The 22,039-nt window shown below is 47.1% G+C and overlaps 1 protein-coding gene across 1 annotated transcript in view; it reads right to left on the bottom strand.

Moving 5' to 3' along the window:
- LOC103184855 (transcription factor 4) overlaps nucleotides 1-22,039 on the bottom strand; it is a gene marked incomplete at its 5' end in the record, with an annotated part of 199,320 nt that overhangs the window by 46,728 nt on the left and 130,553 nt on the right. Inside the window, 2 exon segments of the mRNA XM_042335995.1 lie at nucleotides 11,706-11,755; nucleotides 15,482-15,617. Coding sequence (XP_042191929.1) covers nucleotides 11,706-11,755; nucleotides 15,482-15,617 — 186 coding nt within the window.

Below are 22,039 nucleotides of genomic sequence, written 5' to 3'. Positions count from 1 at the left end.
AAAAGCATCAGCTAACCCCACGATATAACAGGTCAGTGAAATAAAAATGGCCACAGGTCCTGCTTCCGGGTCGTCAGTCTCTCTCTCTCTCTCTCTCTCTTTCCCAGCGTACTGGCCAACAATTCCCCCCAAATAAATTGCTCTTTCACTTCAGCGGCTGTTTGTGGCTCAGAGCTGCGCCCAAATTGGCTGCAAAGGTTCACCCACAATCTTCACGGTCAGTACAACAGCAAGTTGTGTTAATGTAGCGCCTTTCACGTCGCGAGGACGTCCCAAGGCCCTGAAACTTTACTACTCTTTACAGTAAAATCACCGTGACATGATCAAGCTCTGAATCAAACTCAAGGGACGTTGGCGTCAGGTCATTATTTTCTCTCTCACGTTCAGCGTGCATCGCGTCCCAGTGCTTCAACAACAACAACTTGCATTTATATAGCTGGCCCCGCATGTAGGATAGAGCGCTTCACGGGATTTCGCTGCAAAGTGTAGTGACTGTCGATTTGCTGACCTTCCTCTGGAATTTACTCTGCGCGATGCCCCTTTTGAAGGCAGATTGAGGTTATTATACTCTATATATATATATATATATATTATCCACTCTGTTCCCTTCTCCCTCATGTCTGAACCAAGATTTCCTCCTCGATATGTGGACGCTTTCTGTTCCCACCACAAGCGAGTTCCACATTGTGAACCTTTGCCTCTCTCCCTCGCTGTCTAGTTGGCTCTTTTTCTCTGCCTACTCAAAGTGAATCACTTCACATTTCGGCCTCTTAACATGTGTAATGAAGACTGGATGCGAACCACAGCTTGTGTACATAAGAGAGCTTTGGGAAGGCAAACTGGGCAGCCAAGCCCACAGACCACACACTACAACCAACTCTACGTATCATCTCTCTGGGGGCAGAGGGAGAATTTCTCTCTGAGTTTCGACACAATTTTCCCAAAATCACAAGCGTAAGTCCTGTAGCTCAGTGGTTAGAGCACTCGAGGGGACCTGGGTTCGATTCCCGGGCAGGGCGAAACATTGGGCAAGTTTCCTTACTCCACACGCTTCCGTTTGGCTAGCAGTAAGTGGGAAGCCGTTTGTGAAGCCAATTGGCGGATTGCTTTTCCGGGGATGATAATCCCTTTGAAGTAAATTAATAATAACTTTGTCACTTCAATCCGTGGCTGTTTGTGGGACGCTGCTGTGCGCGATTGGCTGCCGCGTTTCTACAGTCAATTCACTTTACAGTATATTCTGTGAAGTGCTTTATGAGAGGTCTCGGAGACGTGATAAAGCCCTGCATCAAATGCAGGGATTATTATTATATTATTTTTGTAATAGTCATCTAAACCTCCTCTCACCAATTTTTTTGGTCAGCCGGGTGTCTTAATCCTCGTATTTGAATTAGCGTCTTCTCACGCCTGGAGGACTTCTCAAAGCGCTTCACAGGATTACACTGTAAGGTGGTGACTGTGTATTTTGTAGTCAAATACCGGGAGCTAAGAGAGAGCGACATCCTACAATGATGTGAACGGACGATTTTATTGGGGAAATGTTGGTCAGGAGAGAGAAATTTCCTTCTGTTTTCAAACAGCGCCATGGGATCTTTAACGTCCGCCTGAACAGAGCACAGACGGGAACTTGGTTTAATGCCTCATTAGAAGGTCGGCACCTCCAAAAATGCAGCAACTCCCCGGCACTACCCTGGAGTGTCAGCTTAGACTGTGCGAGCTCAAAGCCCCAACTTGCAAACACACCCTTGTGATTTCGAGAGCGCTAACAACACACGAAGTGATTTCATTGCCTGATCTGATGACCCGGAAACAGGACAGGTCGGTGGCCATATTTATTCATGGACCTGTTATACCATAGGGGGGGGGGGGGGGGGGGGCGGGGGGGATCTGACAATGAGGCAAACATATGGAGAATAAGACGGAGAGAACAAAACACAACGAACGAGACAAAACTATGACAAGAGATCGAGAGAGAGAGAGAGGTTAAGACCAAAAAAGATGGAGAACGAGACACAACGAGAGAGAGGGAGAGAGAGAGAGAGAGAGAAAATACAAGATAGAGAAGTTGAGAGAGAGAGAGGCAGAGAAAGAGAGAGGGAGAAATTGAGACGAGTACGATTGAGACAAAGAGAGAGATGGAGACAGAGTGAGAGAGTGGGGGGCGCGGTGGGGGGGAGAGAGATGGAGACAGAGTGAGAGTGAGATCGACCGAGAGATCGACAGAGAGTGACCTAACTTGAGTGGGCTGCAAATATTTCCTCAGCTGCTCAGCAGCACCTCCTGATAATAGGTGGATCAAAGACTGGAACCAAAAAAACAGCCACTGCAGGCCAGTCTGTGGTTCCAACCAAATTGATGAGATTAACAGGGACGTCCGGTGCTGTGGTGGGGAGGAGAGAGAGAGAGAGAGCGAGACAGCTTACAGAGCAAAGAAATGAAAAATAACATGCTTCAGTCTAGGTCAATACTAAGTGTTTGCCGACTTGTTGAACGCAGTGTTTCTGCCTGTAAAATCCATTCTATTTGCAGGAGCAGTCTATAATGATGAAGCGAGCGTTAACACTAGCGACTGAAGGGTACACAGTGCTGTGGTGGGGGGGGTCAACAAAACCCAAGATAAAATTGGCCGTTTGATGGCTGTTTATGGGAAGTTCGATGGCTGTTTGTGCTCAAATTAGCTGTTGAAGGGCTCAGATCAGGGGGTCACTTGGGAGTATTAAATGTGCCAAGTTTTGGGCGCCCAATTTCGAGAAGGAGAAATTAACCTCAACCACAGCCACAGCAAATTGCCATTTTTTTTTAGCTCCTTTCATGTCAGGAGGGCATCCCAAAGCACTTCAATTCTACCGACATTTATTTATACAGCACCCTGCACACAGGATATCGCACAGCGAATCCTGTGAAGCACTTTGAGACATCCTCCTTATGCAAAAGGTGCTGTGTCAAATGAAAGGATTATTATTATAATACAAAACTAGTCTGTTATATTTAATACGCCACTCGGTCCCATCTGCCTGTTCAAGTGGATAGTGGATGCTCCATGACACTATTCGATAAGAGAAAAGAGTTTCTCTCTCCTGGTGTCCTGGCCAACAATCCCCTAAATAAAATTGGTCCCTCACTCCACGTCTGTTGGTGGGACACTCCTGTGTGCAATCAGCTGCCGCATTTCGCCCACAAAATACACAGTCACTCCGCTTTGCAGTGCATCCTGCGAAGCGCTTTGAGACGTCTGAACGATGTAACAAGGTGGCGTATCAAATGCAAGGGCATAAGAGCATAAGAATTTTGCTGGCGAAAGGCAACCAAGGTCCATCCAGTTCGCCTTCTACCATCCTGGCAGTCGCTTGACATGTCGTGTCCCAAGCTATACACTTACAGAAATCTATCCTAATGTGTGCTTGAAAGAATCAACCCTTTCTATTTCCACCGTCTCCCTAGGGAGCTTGTTCCATACGTTTACTGCCTACAACTAGCGTTCCCACCGGTTCCCTCCTTCAATCGCAGGCCATGGCCTCTGATTATTATTATCATTGCGAGGCCGAATAATAATAATAATCCTTGCATTTCATATAGCGCCTTATCAAGTCTTCGAGATGTCTTAAAACGCTTCACAGAATCTACTGTAAAGTGAATTGACTGTATAATTGTGGGCGAAACGCGGCAGCCAATTGCGCGCACAGCAGCGTCCCACAAACAGCCGTGGATTGAAGCGACCAATTTATTGTGGTTTTTTGTTTCTTCTTGAGAGATTATTTTCAGGGGTGTGGAGCAGGGAAGCTCGCCCAAGGTTTTCGCCCTGCCGGGAATCGAACCCGGGTCCCTTCGCTTGCGAAGCGAGTCGCTCTAACCGCTGAGCTACAGGACCCCTCGAATGGCCTGAAATTGCACGTCAGCGATGCAGGGGGCAAGTTGGCGAGACGGTCCTGGCCATAAGTGACTCCTACCCGTCTTCGCGCGTAGACCGAGTCTCAGCTGTAAGGCGACGGGAGCCTGGCTTGCAGTAACCCCGACAGCCCTTAAGGTGGCGCATGAGCACACTCAAAACACTTCGCAGCCCTGAACATGGAGCCCTCTGCCTGCGGACCGACTCTCGCTGAATTTAACACAGGATCGTCAAGTCAAAGAGCACGGCGATCGGGGCAGACTGTCCGCGCGCGCCTAGGTGACTCTCTTTGCAAACGCTGGAGCGAAACAGGCAACGAAGGGCGGCAGCGTTTAATTTTTTGTGCCCGTCTTTCTTACGCACGCCGACGACCAAAGGCTTGCAGTTCACGCGGCGTCTTCCACGTCGCAAGGACGTCTCGACGTGATTCCCGGGGTTCGTTGTAAAGCGCAGTGCCTGCTTTTTTTTGTAGGCAAACGCAGCAGCTAATTTGGCACAGCAGTGTCCCCCCCCCCACAAATAGCCATGAAGTGAACGACCAATTTTATCCAAAGGATTCTTGGCGGGGACACAGGGACCTTTAACCTCCACATGAACAAGCACAGATGAGACCTCGGGTTAACATCTCATCCGAAATACGGCATCTCTGACAATGTGGCAAAATGTGACTTGGAGGGGGTCTAATTTCACGGATTTATTCCCCCCCCCACCCCCACGCCTGTCCTGCCAAACCACCACATTAATACAATCGACGTGAAAGGCACTGTGTACATGTAAATTGTATTGTATTTCTCTCCCCCCCCCCACTTCTATCCAGCACTCGTACATAAAATGACAGCTTCAGAATAAAATATAAAGCGTCTTCAACTCCCTCGCTGTTGTCTATTTGAGGATAAATGACAACATTTGTTGCCCGATATCCACACATCCCATCTATGCCCTGTGTCAATCTTGCTCAGTTGCTAACGCTCTCGCCTCGGAGTCAGAAGATTGCGAGTTCAAGCCCCACGTCGGGACTTCGAACTCTAGTCGAGGCTGACGTTCCAGCGTAGTGCTGGTGAGGGGGGAGTGCTGCCATGTTGGCGGTGCTGTGCTTCGGATGAGACGATAAAACTGAGGTCCCGCCTGCGTATGGGCAATAATCCCATGGCAAGAAAAAGGGAGTTTCTCTCCACCGCTGTCCTGGCCAACAATTCCCCCAATTAAAATTGATCAATTCGCTTCACGGCTGTTTGTGGGACGTTTCCTTGTGCAAATTAACTACCCACCAGAAGCACAGTCACTGCACTTTACAGTAACACCCTGTGAAGTACTTTGAGATATTTAATCGTCATGATAAGGCTCTGCCTCGAATGTAAAGGTCATTATTATTTCGTTTTGTTTTCGTTCTTTTCTCTAAAATATAGCAAACATCTCACAAGAATTCCCCTCTTCCCCCCCCCACCCCCAGTAAATTGCTAAGGGGAGGAGGGAGAGATGCGAGAGAGAGAGGGCGGGGTGGGGGGGGGGGGGAGAGGAGGAAGAGGGTTATTTAGGTGAATTAAGAGTGGTAAATAAGGAACGATTGAGTGAAACAATTTTGTTCTTCAGCAACGCGCTACACATTCCAGACAGCGAACGAAGCGAGAGACACAACGATCCCCAGTCACGCTAAAAAATAGGAACTAACAAAGCTTTTTTCATTCCAATTAACCGCCCCCCCCCCCCCCCCCCACACCCCCAACCCAACTCACTCTCCCCCCTCCCCACACACACACGCACACACAACCTGACATGACCGGCCTCGTAACCAATGCCTCGAGGAGCGGAGATGGGGTGAGGAGGAAAAACAATCTGCACATTTTGGTTTCTCTCAAATGCTCCCCGGAGTCAACATTTTTTGAATACTGCAGCTGAGTTTCCATGACTTCATTCCAAAGACTTCCCAAGGCCCGGCTCATCTCCCGAGTCCCTTCACAGACCTTTTCCTCCTCCCAAAACCCGCCAACTTCATCTCAACCCAACACCCCCGCCCCAACCTCACCCCTCCCCCCCTCCCCCCACCCGCCCACCCGGCCACCGCTCACCCACCCAACAGCCAGACTCGTGATCTTTAACCCTTCGTTTCCGTGACTGTCACGAAACGTACACACGTCCTGGCCCCCCCCCCCCCCCCCACTGCTGAATCCGTCGATAACAAATCCCATGGCAAGAAAGAAGGAGAGGGGAATTTCTCCCGGTGTCCTGGCCAAGGATTCCCATCGCTGTGCGCGAATTGACTGCTGCGTTCGCCCACAAAAAAATGGCCAGTCACTACATTCTGCAGGAAAAAGCACGTTAAAAAACGTCAGCAGGTACGACTTCATTGAGAGAGCGCCCTTTCTGCGGGGTAGTGTCTGGCAATGTTGCGGAGATGGTGGTAGGCAGTAGTGCCGGTCATGGTGCGGATGTGGGGGAGAAAGGACAGTTCAGGGTCAAACAAGACACCCAGGTTCCTGACTGGCTTAGTGAGGTTGAGTGTGCAACCATGGAGGCTGATGCTGCCAGCGCCTGAGGTGCGGAGACGCTGGCGCGAGCCAATCAAGAGGGCCTCGGTCTTGCTGACGTTGAGTTGGAGAAGGTTTTCCCTCATCCAGGACGGAAAGGCAGTCGGTCAGGTAGTCCTGGAGTTCAGGGTGGAGCAGAGAGGTAGAGTTGGGTGTCATCCGCGTATATTTACCCCATGTCTGCGGATCACGTCACCAGGGGGGGGAGCATGTGGAGAGTGAAGAGGAGGGGACCGAGGACAGAGCCCTGAGGAACACCGCACGAGACAATTCGGGGGCTGGAGGAAAAGCCGTTTGCCCAGACGAAGTGCAGGTGGTGTGAAAGGTAGGACCTGAACCAGTCAAGGGGCACTATACAGTTGTTGTTGTCACTGTTTATTGGCGTGAGCGAGTGGGGGAGTCAATTTGCGCACAGCGACATCCCCTCCACCTACAGTCGCGAACTTGATTTGCCTCTGTTTGACACCCCCCACCCCCCCCACGTCCCCCCCCGCCCCCACCCCCCACTCCTTAGCCTCTGTTGCGACGAAAAAAAAAGCCTCAGCATCTCTCGGTAAGGTTTCGATATAGGCACACGCACTCGGGCACAAGAAATGAAATGCAATTTCAGGAAAGGGCAGAGCAGTCAGGATGTTGACATTTGCATAGATTGCTATCTACGGAGCTGACAAGTGGTCGGTTGGAGCAAAAAATAATATCTGTGGTTTTATCAGTCAGTGTGACAAACTGCATTTGACAGTCTTGATAGCATGTATTAATGTATTTATGTAGCTGTTTCTCATTTCCTTCTCTTCCCCATCACCACCCTCGCACCCCCCCGTACCTCCGCCCCACTCTCCCCACACCCCCCCCCCCACACCACACACACACACACACCATCAAGCCACTACATTCTCCCTTCCAGTGACCCTGTCGAGAGAGAGAAAGAAGAAAGAAAGAAAGAGAGAGAGACAGACACACCCTCCTTCACTTGGCTGTGTGTCAGGTAACAGCTGTTTGGCTATCTTTCTGCCCGTGGAGTTTTAATATCTAGTTTTTTAATACCAGCCCTCCACCCGCCCCTCATTCCCCCCCCTCCACGCACACACACACACACACACACTCCCATGCCAACGCATGCCTTTTCCGCCCAGAAAAAAATAAATAATATAATAATAACCCTTGCATTTGATATGGCGCCTTATTACGTCTCAAAGCGCTTCACAGAATATACTACAAAGGGAAGTGACTATATTTTGTGGGCAAAACGAGGCAGACAATTGTGTCCCAACAACAGTCGTGGATTGAGTGAACAAGTTATTATATTTTAATTTTTTTGAAGGGATTATTACCCTGGAAAGTGATATCCACTAATGACCATGTTCTGCTAGGTAAACAGAGGCGTGGGGACTAAGGAAACTTGCCTAAGTCTTTGCTCTGCCCGGGAATCAAACTCAGGTCCTCTCGCTTGCGAGGTGAGTGTTCTAACCACTACACTACGGGAGTCCACATGCCTCTCTCACCTGGTGTCTCATGGTCCGTGCTAACGTGTGAGAACATATACAGTGTATGTGTGAGTCTCCATGACTAATGCAGCGGTTGACGCTGCTCATTTATTTACTGCTCCGCATAGTGCTCAGTGCTTCTGATGCTAGTTACACATGATGAGGGAATGGGTTTGGGTACCAGTGCATGGTGAAACGAGTGAGCCAGGCTGAGATATTGCTCACTGCACACCGACTTCTCTGCGTTAACTTTGGGGGAAGGCAGAGCTTAATTGGCGTAAACCGAGGAAATCACTGTCACTGTCAAAACGGAACGGAGGGTGTGAGTGTGAAAATGACACCAGACGGGACTGGGGATTAGCTGAGAGTGAAACACGGGGGAAGCCTGGCTTTTTTTTAAAAAAGAAAGTTTTTAAGCCTTCTTGTCACTGTGTTTTGAGATGATGATAATGATAATAATAATAATGATCCTTGCATAAAGCCTTGCCACGTCGTTTAGAGATCTCAAAACCCTTCGCAGGATACACTCGGTGGATCGACTTGTGTATTTCGTAGGCGAAATAGTTACGCACAGCAGTGTCCCACAAACAAGTCAAGGAGTGAGGGAGGAGTTTTATTTGATGGAAAAACTGGGGGTCAGTCTGGCTCAGTCGGTCGCCCTCTCACCTTTGGTTACGACATCAAATACCAACTGTACATATATATATAGAACCTTCCAAGTTGGGAAGATGTCTCAAAGCGCTTCAAAGCCCTGTCTGTCCCCAAGGGCCAAACCTAGGCTGAGGCCCCACTGCAGCGCTGGGAGGTGGGGTAGGGAAGGAGCACAGCATATTCGGGGGTCATGTCATTAGGATGGGGGGAACGTAGTAAATTATCTAGGCCGCTCACCTACAAAGTACACAGTTGGCTTCAGTTTACACTTGCTCATATTATCGTGGGATACACTATATAGTTTGGGACATGACATGTCAAGCCACTGCCAGGATGGTGGAAGGTGAACTGGATGGACCTTGTTTTTTTTTTGTCCAGCAATTCTTATGGTCTCAAGCAATTGCCAAACACGTGATAACAGCTTAAAATACCTTCTCAGTCTCGCTCCATCCATAAACTATTTTCTCTGGTAGGGGAATCCAGCACAATAATATTTATATAATAATAATATTATAATAGTATATCATATAATGTAATAATATAATAATAAATAATAACATAATATATATTAATTGGGGCATAATCTTAAATGAGACAAGGACATAATCTTAAAAATAGTGCTGGGCCATTTAGGAGTGAAATCAGGACGCAGTTTTTCACCCAAAGGGTAGTGAAGTCTGGAATTCTCTCCCCCAAAAGGCTGTGGCTCCTGGATCCATTCACATTTTCAAGCAGGAGGCAGATAGATATTTGTTGGATCAGGGTATTACGAGATATGGGGGGGGTAATTGGACTTGAGGTATAGATCAGCCATGATCTTATAAAATAACGGAACAGGCTCCAGGAGCTGAATAGCCTACTCCTGTTTCTATGTTTCTATAATTCTGCAACCCAACTCCTCTTCCTCCAATTCTATTCTATCGCTCCAAAAAATTTTCTGACTGCGAAACGATTTGAGACGTCCTCCCGACGTGAAAGGCGCTGTACGAAATGCGAAAAAAACATGTCCATCGTCAAATGAGAAGAATTGGATTCAAAGTTGTTTCTCCACGGCTGAATCCTCACAGTTTCGAGCAGAGCCAAGCAAATATTTTCCGCTATCTGCAATGAGGATCTGGGCTCAGCTGGAGTTGTCCTCATTATTAACAGAGCATTAAATGTTTAAAAATAAACCAGGAACCCTTATGCAACTTTTATTCAAAATGCATACATCTCTGTATTTCCTCCCCTCCCCCACCTCCCTCCGCCCCAACCCCCCCATCGCTACTGAGACAAAATGAACTGTAAATAATGGCTGAAGAAAAACAGAGTGAACTCATAATGCATTCATCGCAAGTAATTGTCAAACACGTAGTAATGCCTTAAAATTTTTTCACAGTTGTCACTCCTTCCCTAATTCTACAACACAAGCTCACACCCCTCCCTCCAATTCTCCTGCCCCGTTTAATTAATGATAATATTCCTTGCATTTGATATAGCGCCTTATCGTGTCGTTGAGACATCTCAAAAAGTTTTACAGTATATGTTATGAAGCGCTTTGAGACTTCTCTTCAATGTGATAAGGCGCTATATCAAATTCAAGGATTATTATTATTATTACTTCTATTATTACTATATGGTAAAGTGGATTGCCTGTGTGTTTTGTGGGCGAAACGGGGCAGCAAATTGCATTTTGGATTTACTTAGCAGGATGCATCCCTCCTAATTTCTATTCCAAACCCATTCCCTCTCCCAACTCCCACCCCACACGCGCACACAAAGACACACACACATGCACACACAAACCTACATGCACACACAAACTAATACTCACGCACAAACACACAAATGCTCGCACTCACCTCTCCGCTCCACCAAATTGTCAGCGCTAACGAAAAGGCTTGCTGTTTACTATTTTCTTGTGTTGAGTCTCAGATTGATTATTTTATTCCTGTTTGGCTGGCTGGGGAGAATGCGGGGAGCCAAGGCAGCCAAATAGGGGGATAAACACCAGCTATTCCCCAGCCAAACGTGGCGGGTGAACACAGGCAAGTGTTAAAAGTCGCGGGGAGTGGAGACAACTTCCAGAAAGAGCTCTGCAAGATCCAAACAGTCAGCTGATCTCCCTCTTATTTTGGCGAGTATTGTATTTTGCTTAATATTTTTTACGTATAAAACACTGTTAATGACAGACACAACCGGTCGGTCACTGGGACCAGTGTTTCTTCTCACTCAGCTCCTGTTAACCTTACGAAAGCACAAACCCCATACCGGTAGGGTAGTCCTCGTTGGACAAGCAAGCGGGAAAGCTTAACAGACAGCGTTGTCAATGGCGAGCTCTGCGGTTTTAAACGTAAAACGCCCAACGCGCACACTCTGGGGACCCCAAGCCTTTGCTCTCGCCAACCTGCGTCTAATACTCTCTGGGATTAGTTGAGCAGGGTGTGTCCTTCTTGGGGGAGGGAGGAGGGGGAGCGAGAGGGAGAGAGAGCGAAGGAGAGAGCGCCTTCCATTCCAGACATAGGGAAATATCTATGTGTAGGTGGCATATGTATGTGGAACTCTCAGTCTGATTTGGAGACTGTTTAAGTACGGTGGTGGATTTCCACATGTGTCGGTCACCCGGATGACGCCAAGAAAATAGAAATACGGTAATCTGTATAATTTGTCTAAATCGTACATCTGCCCAAGTCTGGTTCGCGAGTTTATATCCCACTCAAGTTTGACACAACTCATACTTTGCGTAAGTCGTATTAAATGGAAAAATATGATGAAAGGTTCTGACGAAAGATTATCGACCTGAGAGGTTAACTCACTTTCCTCTCTCCATAGATGCTGCCTGACCTGCTGCGTGTTCCCAGCGACTACTGTGAGGTTTACCGTACATCCGGCACAAATATAGCACTACCCTGATGAACATGTTAGGAAGATAGGAACAGAAGTAGGCCATTCAGACCCTTGAACCTGTTCCACCATTCAATCAAATCAGTACCTCAACTCCAATTACCAGTCTTTGCCCAATAGGAGCGTTGAAGTGAGATGCGATCACCCCCAGCTCCGAGACCGACACACACACACACACACACACGGGGGTATCGATGATGGTTTGCCATGGCAACGCCGCAGTGCGGATCAACGATGCTTAGGTTAACAGCATAGCGATAGAGCGATCAAACTTACTGAAGACGGCAAGCCGGGCGGAACCTTCCGGACCTTTTTCGGCGGCCCCTCTGCAAACACCAACAAATCAGCGTGTTAGTGCGGGGCGGGAAACAACGACAACAACAAAACAACAATAATAATAATAATCCTCGCATTTGATGTCACGTCGTCGAGACGTCTCAAAGCGCTTCACAGAACGTACTGTAAAGTGAATTGACTGTATATCTTGTGGGCGAAACGTGGCAGCCAAGCTCAACAAAGTCAAGGGCTGCTTTTCATAATGGTGTGACTTGTGGAGGGGTCTCCCATTGAGTCCTGTAGCGTATTGGCTAGCGCCTCGCAAGCGATAGGACCCTGGTTTGATTCCCGGGCAGGACAAAACCTTAGGCAAGTTTCCTTACTCCACCCATCTCCGTTTACCTTCAAACCCTTCAAAATAAGTAAATAAATAAAAATAAATGAATAAATAATAATTTGGTCACTCACAATCCACGACTGTTTGTGGGCGCTGCTGTGCACAATTGGCTGCCGGGTTTCGTCCACAAAATATACAGTCGATTCACTTTACAGTACATTCTGTGGAGCACTTTGAGATATTTCAATGTGATATGGCGCTACATCAACAACAACAACAACAACAAGATTCCATTTATAAAGCGCCTTTCACGTCAGGAGGACGTCCCAAGGCGCTGCACAGTTGGGTCATGACCCGAGCAGGAGGGAAATGGTCAGGGTGAGGGGAGGGAAGGGAGGGAGCGAGGAGGGGGGAAATGGTCAGGGTGAGGGAAGGGAGGGAGCAAGGAGGGGAAATGGTCAGGTGAGGGGAAGGAGGGAGCGAGGAGGGGGAAGAGAGTCGAGAGGGGAGCTGAAGGCACGGTCAAATGCAAGGATTATTATTATCTTTATTATTATCCCTCACCCTAGCACGTGCACTTCCCAACAAGGGAAGAAACCTGGCTCATTTCCCCCTCCCCCCCCCAATCACCTCACCTTCACTGATCATAAGCAACCCAACCCTCCATCACCCTTACTTGGAATCAGCCAGCTCTGCATGGACAGGCAATGGGGGTAGGGAGGTGACAAGGGTACAACACAACCTTCTATAGCTTCATCCATTCCCATAACAATTAGAGCGTTGCTGTTGTTGGTAAAGATTAGTATGTTTCCAGCCCAACAAGGAAGGAAGCAGTGCTGGATCTAGTTCTGGCGAATGAATTGGGCCAAGTGGACCAGGTTTCAGTAGGAGAGCATCTGGACAGCAGTGATCACAACATCATTAGGTTTAGAATACTTATGGAAAGGGACAAGGAACAATCAAAGGTGAAGAGACTCAACTGGAAGAGGCTAATTTCAATTAGTTAAAAAGGGACCTGGCCAAGGTGGACTGGAAAGAAAAATTGGTTGGTAAAACAGCTAACCAGCAATGGGAAGGCTTCAAGGGGGAGATAGTTCAGGAACAGAACAAATACATTCCCTCAAAGGGGAAATGCATCCAAACCTCCCTGGATGAATAAGGAAATTGGGATTAAAGTAAAACAGAACAAGGAGCCTTATGGTAAATGTCAGGTCCAAAATACAGAAGATAATCAAATAGAATTTGGAAATTATGGAGGAGAACTGAAAAAGGAGATAAGAGGGACAAAGAGATTGTATGAGAAGAGATTAGCGGTAACATGAATGGAAACCCTAAGGTATTTTATAAGCTTATAAAGAATAAAAGGTTAGTCAAAGGTAGGGTGGGTCCAATTAGGGACCAAAGAGGAAATCCTTTGGAGGCAGAGGGCATGGCCGACATACTGAATGAGTACTTTGCATCTGTCTTCACAAAGGAGGAGGATACAGCCAATACCACAGTATAGAAGAGGGTAGAGAAATTGGATAAGGTAAGAATAAACCGAGAGGGGTTCTAAAAAGGTCATCAGTGCTCAAAGTAGATAAGTCACCAGGTCCAGGTTGGATGCATCCTAGGTTATTAAAGGAAGTAAGGGTGGAAATAACGGAGGCTCTGGTCACAATCTTTCAATCCTCATTGGATACTGGGTTGGTGCCAGAGGACTGGAGGGTTGCAAATGTTACTCCCTTGTACAAAAAGGGGCAGAAGGATAAACCCAGGAACTAGAGCCAGTCAGCCTAACGTCAGTAGTGGGGAAACTTCTAGAGACTATAACCCAGGACAAAACAAATTTTCACTTAGAAAAATATGGGTTAATAAAGGAGAGCCAACACAGATTTGTTAAAGGCAAATCATGTCCAACAAACCTGATAGAGTTTTTTGATAAAGTAACAGAGAGCGTGGATGAAGGTAGTGCAGTTGATGTAGTTTATATGGATTTTCAAAAGGTGTTTGATAAAGTGCCATAAGAGATGCGTAAGCAAAATAGAAGCGCATGGTATTAAAGGGACAATGGCAGCATGGATACAGAACTGGCTGGGAGACAGAAAGCAGAGAGTTGTGGTGAACGGTTGATTTCTGACTGGAAGGAAGTGTACAGTGGTGTCCCCCAGGGGTCAGTATTGGGACCACTGCTGTTTTTGATCCATATAAATGACCTGTTCTTGGGTACGGAGAGTACAATTTCCAAGTTTGCAGATGATTCTAAGCTGGGAAAAGTAGTAAACAGTGAGGAGGATAGCTGCAGACTGCAAATGGACATAGACAGACTGGTAAAATGGGCAGACACGTGGCAGATGAAGCTTAATGTGGAGAAATGCGAAGTGATCCATTTTGGGAGAAAGAATGAAGAGAGACAATATAAGCTGATGGTATCTTAAATCTTAAAGGGGATGAAGTAACAGAGAGACCTGAACGGTTCATATAAGTAAATATTTGAAGGTGGCCGGACAGGTAGATAAAGCTGTTAAAAAAGCATATGGGATATTAGGCTTTATAAATAGGGGCAGAGAATATAGAAGTCAGGAAGTTATGATGAACCTTTATAAAACACTGGTTAGGCCTCAGATAGAGACTGTGTTCAGTTCTGGGCACCAAACTTTAGGAAGGATGTCAAGGCATTGGAGAGGGTGCAAAGGAGATTTACCAGGATGGTATGTGGAATGAGGGACTTCAGTTATCAGGAGAGGCGAGAGACGCTAGGATTATTCTCCTTGGAACAGAGAAGGTTAAGAGCAGACTTAATAGAAGTCTTCAAAATTATGAGGGGATTCGATAGGGTGAACAAGGAGAAACTATTCCCACTGGTGGGTGGGTCGGTAACCTGAGGACACCGATTTAAGATAGTCGTTAAAAGAAACAGAGGGGAGGTGAGGAGAAATGTTTTCACGCAGCGAGTTGTTGGGATCTGGAATGCACTGCCTGAAAGGCTGGTGGAAGACGATTCGATAACAACTTTTAAGAGAGAAGAAGATAATTATTTGGGGAGGACAAGTTTCAGGGCTATGGGGAGAGGCGGGGGAGTGGGATTGAATTCGATAGCTCTTTTCAAAGAGCCGGCACAGACGCGATGAGCCGAATGGCCTCCTTCTGTGCTGTATAATTCTACGATTTGATTTTGTGCCTTATTGCGTCTTCGAGACGTCTCAAAGCGTTTCACAGAATACACTGTAAAGCGAATTGACTGTACATTTTGCGGGCGAAACGCGGCAGCCAATTGCGCACAGCAGCGGGGGATTGAAGTGACCAATTTATGATCGTTATTATTTATTTCATTGGGAGGAATTTGTTGGAAGAGTAAGGATTAGTTTGTTGGTGGTGAAAAGGAAAAGGATCTTTTCTTCCGGAAGAACAAATGGTAGCGTCTGCGAAAGCAAGAAGTAAAACGTGGAACGGTACTCACCAAGCGAGGAATCGTGTATTGGTCGTCTCCGGGGATTATTGCTGGAATATGGATAATACTGTGACCCTGGTTTGTTGCCCGCGGGTGATAGGGTTCCTGGGCTCCCCATCCCCATATCAGGTCCAAGGAGACTTGACTGTAACAGAGACAGGGATAGAGAGAGAGAGAGATAGGGGAGCAGGAAAGAGAGAAGGGTGGGGCAAGAGGGTGAAGGAGGGGGAAGAGCAAGAAATGGGGGGAGAGAGAGAAGTGGGGGGCAGAGAGAAGGGGAGGAGATGGGGGAGCAGGAGAGAGGAGGGGGAACAGGAGAGAGGTGGGGGAGCAGGAGAGAGAGAAGTGGGGAGAGGGAGAAGGGGTGGGAGAGAGAAGGGGAGAGGAGAAATGTATATATATATATTTGGGGGAAATATATGGAGATAGGAGAGAGAAAGAAAGATGGGGAAAGGCGAGAGAGAGAGAGAGAGAGAGAGAGAGAGAGAGGAAGGAAAGGGATAAAAAGGTGAGGGAAATAGGGAGAGAGAGATGGAAAGGGGGGGAGAGACAAGAAAAAATAATGAAGGCAAGGATCGAGCATTGAGTCCGCTTGTAACAATAATAATGCTTACATTTTACACAGCGCATTTCACGTCAGGAGGAAGGCTGAAGGCACTTCACATGACTGACTACAGTGTAGTGGCTGTGTATTTTGTAGGCGAATGCGGCAGCTAATGATGCACAGCCACAAAAAAGGAACGGCCAATTTTATTTGGAGGACTGTTGTCCAGGACACCGAGAGAGAAACTCCCTTCACTTTTCCAACAGCTCTGACTTGATGATCTTGAGCATCCACCTGAACAGGTACAGATGGTGGGGGGGCCTTGGTTTAACGTCTCACCCGAAAGAATGCGCCTCAGACAATATGGCGCTCTCCCACCCACTTCTCCTCCCTCCAAGGAGCTCAGACATCCAACGTTAAGGCTTGAACCCACAACCCTCTGACTCTCACAAGGAGTAGGCGCTATCAACCGAGCCAGGCTGACATTTTTCAGACACAGCCTTATCACGTCCTTGAAACGTCTCGAAAGCGCTCCATGGGATTTTTTTTACTGAGAAATACAGAGACTGGGTGTCTACAAGTTATCTCGTCAGAATTCCATCTTTCAGACAATCTTACTCCTTTGCATTCCATCCCCGCTCCCACCATACTTAGAAACGCCTGAACAAAACTACCCCTGTAGTTTACTCTCTCTCTTTTTTTTAAGGTACCTGTTCTGGTTCCCTTTTGCAAGCGGACGAATAAAATAATGATTATACAGAATAAAATAATTATAATCATGACAACAAAAATCCTCTCGTTCGATGCAGCACCTTATCACGTCTTCGAGACGTCTCAAAGCGCTTCACTGAATGTCCTGTAAAGTGGATTGACTTTCTACTTTGTGGACGAAACATGGCAGCCAACTGTGCACAGCAGCGTCCCACAAACCGTCGTGGATTGAGTGACCAAATTATTATTTTTTGAAAGAATTATCACCCCCCAGGAAGCGATAGGCTAATCGACTAACAAATGGGTTGCTACTTACTGCTCGGTAAACAGAGGCGTGTGGAATAAGGAAACTTGCCTAGGGTTTCCCCTGCTCGGGAATCAAACCCAGGTCCTCTCGCTTGCAAGGCGAGTGCTCTAACCAGTACATGACAGGACTCTACTTGTATCTATTCTAGTTCCCTTTTGAGAATTTACACGGATGGATTATGTCTCAACCGCAGGACATTCCACACCCTAACCACTCTGAAAAAGTTTACTCCCTGGAAAAAAAAAACACATTCCCTTTCCGGCCACGAGGACCAGATCCTTGCATGAGGCGACAAACATGTGTGGCACTCAGTCTTCGGTGTTGACTCTACATACATGGAGCTAGGAACGTTTCCGAGCATGTCAGACCGAAATACAAGATCCTCCCAGCGACCATTTGTCATTTGAAGGAATTTCAACCATGCATACTTGGAATCCGTGGGATTTCGAGGGGATCACAAGTTTTCGCTGGCTGGACAGACAGAACTTAAACTCTTCATAAAATCAGCAGGAGCACACTGTGCTATCCAGGATTTTTAGATACAACACTTCTTTTTCTTCTTCATGGAATAGTGGGATCAGAGTGTCACGATTGGAACTCTCACCCTCAATCCCTCCACTTTACTCCCTCCCTCCCCACTTTTAAATCCAACCTAAAGACTTTCCTTTTTGAACGAGCTTATGGTCACCTCCCCCCCTCCCTCTCCCCCCCTCCCCGGCTCGAGGTCAGACTCCGCCATTGTCAGGCGCTCCGGAGCGCTACCCCGTGTGAAGGGTGCTATATAAATGCAAGTTGTTGTTGCAATGCAATTGATGTAGCAGAAAGACAGAAGCAGCAAGGTACAGAGAGAGTGGGACAAACACACACACACACACATTCAAATGTAAACAAAAAGCCAAACAGAAATGCATAGAGAGAAGGACAATGGAAGATATATATATAGAGAGAGAGAGAGGGATCTGGGGAGGTTTGGAGTATTTTGTGAGGAAGAGAGAGAGGGAAAGGAGAGCGCATGTGAGAGACAGAGGCAGAGGGTATGTGTGTGAGAGAGGCAGCGGGTGTGCGAGATAGGCAGGGTGTGTGCAGCAGAGATAGACAGAGAGTGTGTGTGTGAGAGACAGTGAGTGTGTGAGACCGAGAAAGTTTATGTGCGAAACAGACAGTGTGTGTGTGAGACAGAGTGAATGAGAGATAGAGAGAGTGTGTTTGAGAGACAGAGAGCTTGTGGGAGATGGAGAAAGAGTGGGTGAGAGACAGAGAAATTGTGAGAGACAGAATGTGTGCGAGAGAGTCAGACAGAGAGTGAACGTGAGATGGAGACAGAAAGAGAGCGCGTGTGAGACAAAGCGTGAGAATGGGAGATGACAAAAGGGCTGCACTGAAGATAGACGAGGTGAAGAAATGAAGACTAGGGACGCAAAATGGCCCAGGATTAATGGGCACCGAGGAGGAACAGTTAAAAGATACACAGGAACGAGGGGGGAGACAGATGTGTATTCCAAGTGTGAGCAAACACATCTGCATTATAAGAACACCAATCCTTTCATTTTATACAGCGCCTTATCCAGTCGGGAGGACGTCTCAAAGAGAGAGAGAGAGATTCCCAGGATTTGCTCTTAAGCAGCGCTCTGCATTGTAGTGCACGTCAACCTTTTCTCTCTAGATATCTAAGGAATGCAGTACGGAATAAGACATAATAAGAAGAATACAGCACTGACACAGCAGGTTTCACGTCCGGAGAGATGTCTCAAAGCGCTTTACAGGGTTTGCTTTTAAAGTGCAGTGTCTGTGTATTTTGTAGGTGAAGCGGTGCAAAGGTGTCTGCACGGATGTGAGTCACAATTACTCATAAAATATAAATGCAATAATAATAAACCTTACATTTGATACAGTGTCTTATCACGTCTTCTAGACGTCTCAAAGAGCTTCACAGAATATACTATAAAGTAAATCAACTGTATATTTTGTGGGCAAAACGCGGCAGCCAATTGTGCACAGCAGCGTCCCACAAACAGTCGTGGATTGAAGTGACCAAATTAAAATTGTGTTTTTTTTTGTTAGGGATTATTATACCCGGAAAAGCAATCGCCAATTTTGACTAACAACCGGGTTCCTACTTGCTGCTGGGTAAACAGAGGCATGTGGAGTAAGGAAAATAACCAAATAAGGTTTGCAGAGACATTAAGTCGAGGTCAGGTCTGCCTGATCAGGTGGATGTTAAAGATCCCATGTTTATTCTTCAAAAAGAGATAGGAGTTTCTCTCTCTCGGTGTCCTGGCTAACAATCCCCCAAATAAAATTGGTCACTCCATGGCTGTTTGTGGGACACTGCTGTGTGCAACTGGCTGCCATGTTTCGCCCACAAAATACACAGTTAATTCACTTTTCATTATATTCTGTGAAGCGCTTCGAGACGTCTAGCAGGCGTGGAAAGCGCTAGAGCAAATGCTAGAATTATTATTATGGTTATATTTTTACGAGCAATGCAAGGATTATTATTATTATTGCCTGAAGCAAGTCTCAGGACTCAAGACAGTCTTCCCAGAGACCATTCTGCTCATCTGCTTTGCAAGCCATAAAACTGTTGATGACGGGGCAGAAGTTTGCCCCAACGAACAATTCACTCTCTTTTAAAATGAAGTGTAAACATAAACACACCCTTATAAACTGGCAATGTACGTATACACTCACACATACACACACACACACACACACACACATATGCACATGCACACACACAGATATACACATACATTTTGCACACAAAACATTCAGTCAATTCACTTTGCAATATATTCTGTGAAGCGCTTTGAGATGCCTCGAAGAAATGATGAGGCGCTGTATCAAATGCAAGGATTATTATGATGATTATTATTATTACACGCACACTTAGTTTTAAACTTTACTCTGATAACTCATTGCTTGGAACAGCAGTGCCTGCACAGCTGGTTAGCAATGTTTTTCCAACGTGAGTGTGACTCCCATTAACTCTCTTCCACACCCCCTCCATAATAACCTGAGATACTGAGATGGTACCATTCCCCCCCACCCCCTCCCCCCATGAGACAGAGAGAGCACAAGAGAGAGAGCAGGGGAGAGAGCGAGAGCGTGCACCAAGTATTCCCCCCCCAAAGCGACCTTAAGACACTTGGCAAAGGTGCCAACCCTCCCCCAAAATAGTGACAGTAATACTTACCTAAAACTCATACGACTCCTGCCGAAACTTACTAAAAGCAGTGACACCCCTGTGCCTACCCCACCCCGCTCTGATTTTCTGATGAAGGAGGGTAGGAGGGAGGAAGTGGGGTGCAGGGGGGAAAGGGAGGGAGGAGTTGGAGGTGGGGGGGGGGGCGGTGAAATAAAAGGAAAAAAACTAAGGTCGCTCTCGGGAAAGGGACACTGCTTCAACTCTCCGTTTGACATCTTTCACTTACACCGTTCCCCCCCCCTCGACCCCCTTCCCCCCCCACCACCAACCCGCCCCTCACTCCCGTTTACTTTACTCAGATCAATGATCAATAATCCCGAAGTTATTACTTTATCGTCGCGAGTAATCGACTTTCAGCCAATGATACTGTACTTTCCGAGAATTGAACCCCCCCCCACCCACACCCACTCTCTCACCGTCTAATCTAAATTCTAATCACCCTGTCATTCACAACAGACTTAGTAATGCTTCACAAGAGGGGTATTCACATGCAAAACACCCTAAATAGGCCAATTACAGTTCATCGCCTCTGCCTTCAGTTAACCCACTGAGAACTGAAGGGCGAGACACTCTATATCGTATCACGAGAGAAGGGAGTCCTTTTGTAAATGATTGAGCGAGCCCGCAAGCCACAGGACCTCTTTCACAGAGCGAGACGTGGCAATGATATGTGTTTGTCTATCACTGAGGGATTTGAGTTAGGCGCAGGGGGGGAAGATACACAGAGAGATAGAGACAGAGCGGTAGAGACAGAGAGGTAGACACAGAGAGGTAGACACAGAGACAGAATAACATGAGAGATGAGGCATCAAGAGAGCTGCAGGAGGCTCTGAAACTTTTTAAGAAGTTTAAAAAACTTTCCTCGTCCTCGCTCAGCTATTTTTGCCCACAAAATACACAGTCATTCCACTTTACAGTGTATTCTGCAAAGCACTTTGAGATATCTCAATGAAGTGATAAGGGGCTATGTCAAACACAAGGATTATTATTATTGGTAGTATTATTATTATTATCTGTCGGGCCTTCAGCCTTCACTGTCCCCACCCTCTGGAACTGCATCCCACAATCCCTCGGCCCCACGCCCTCCCTTTCCTTCTTCAAACCCATCTCAAAACCCTCCTCTTCGACCGCGCCTTCGGTCATCCTCTTGCCCCTACTCTCCCCGCCCTCCAACCCTCCTGATTCCAACCACCAGCTCAGGCGCGGATCCCTGACTGTCCAGTGCCTTGGGATGTCCTCCTGATGTGAAAGGCACTATACAACAACAACAACACTACATTTGTATAGCGCCTTTCATGTCGGGAGGACATCCCAAGGCGCTGGACAGAGTACAGCATTTCAGACCCGAGCTGGGGTTGGGGGGCTAAGGGAAGAGAGGGGAAGGGGGGTGGCTGATGGCATGGTCGAAGAGGAGGGTCTTGAGGTGGGACTTGAAGGAGGCTAAGGAGGGGGCGAGGCGGAGTGACTGGAGCACAAATGTAGTTGGCGCACAGTATTGTCCCATAAACAGTCGTGGATTTAAGTGACCAATTTATTATTATTATTTTGTTTTGAAGGAATTATTACCCTTTGGAAAAGCAATCCACCCATCGACTAACAACCGGGTTCCTACTTAATGCTGGGTAAACAGAGGTGTGCGGAGTAAGGAAACTTGCCCTACATTTCGCCCTGTGGAGAAACGAACCCAAGTCTCTCGCTCGCGAGCTGAGTGCTCTAACCATTGAGCTGCAGGACTTACTGTAGAGTGCCATGACCATGGCTAAACACGACAGCCAATTTTTGCACAGGAACATCTCA

This window comes from Callorhinchus milii, unplaced genomic scaffold (genome assembly GCF_018977255.1).
Source record: "Callorhinchus milii isolate IMCB2004 unplaced genomic scaffold, IMCB_Cmil_1.0 Scaffold1, whole genome shotgun sequence".
In the NCBI taxonomy this organism is placed as follows: domain Eukaryota; kingdom Metazoa; phylum Chordata; class Chondrichthyes; order Chimaeriformes; family Callorhinchidae; genus Callorhinchus; species Callorhinchus milii.
Note: the sequence above shows the minus strand (reverse complement) of the source record. Positions and strands in the feature narration are given on the sequence as shown.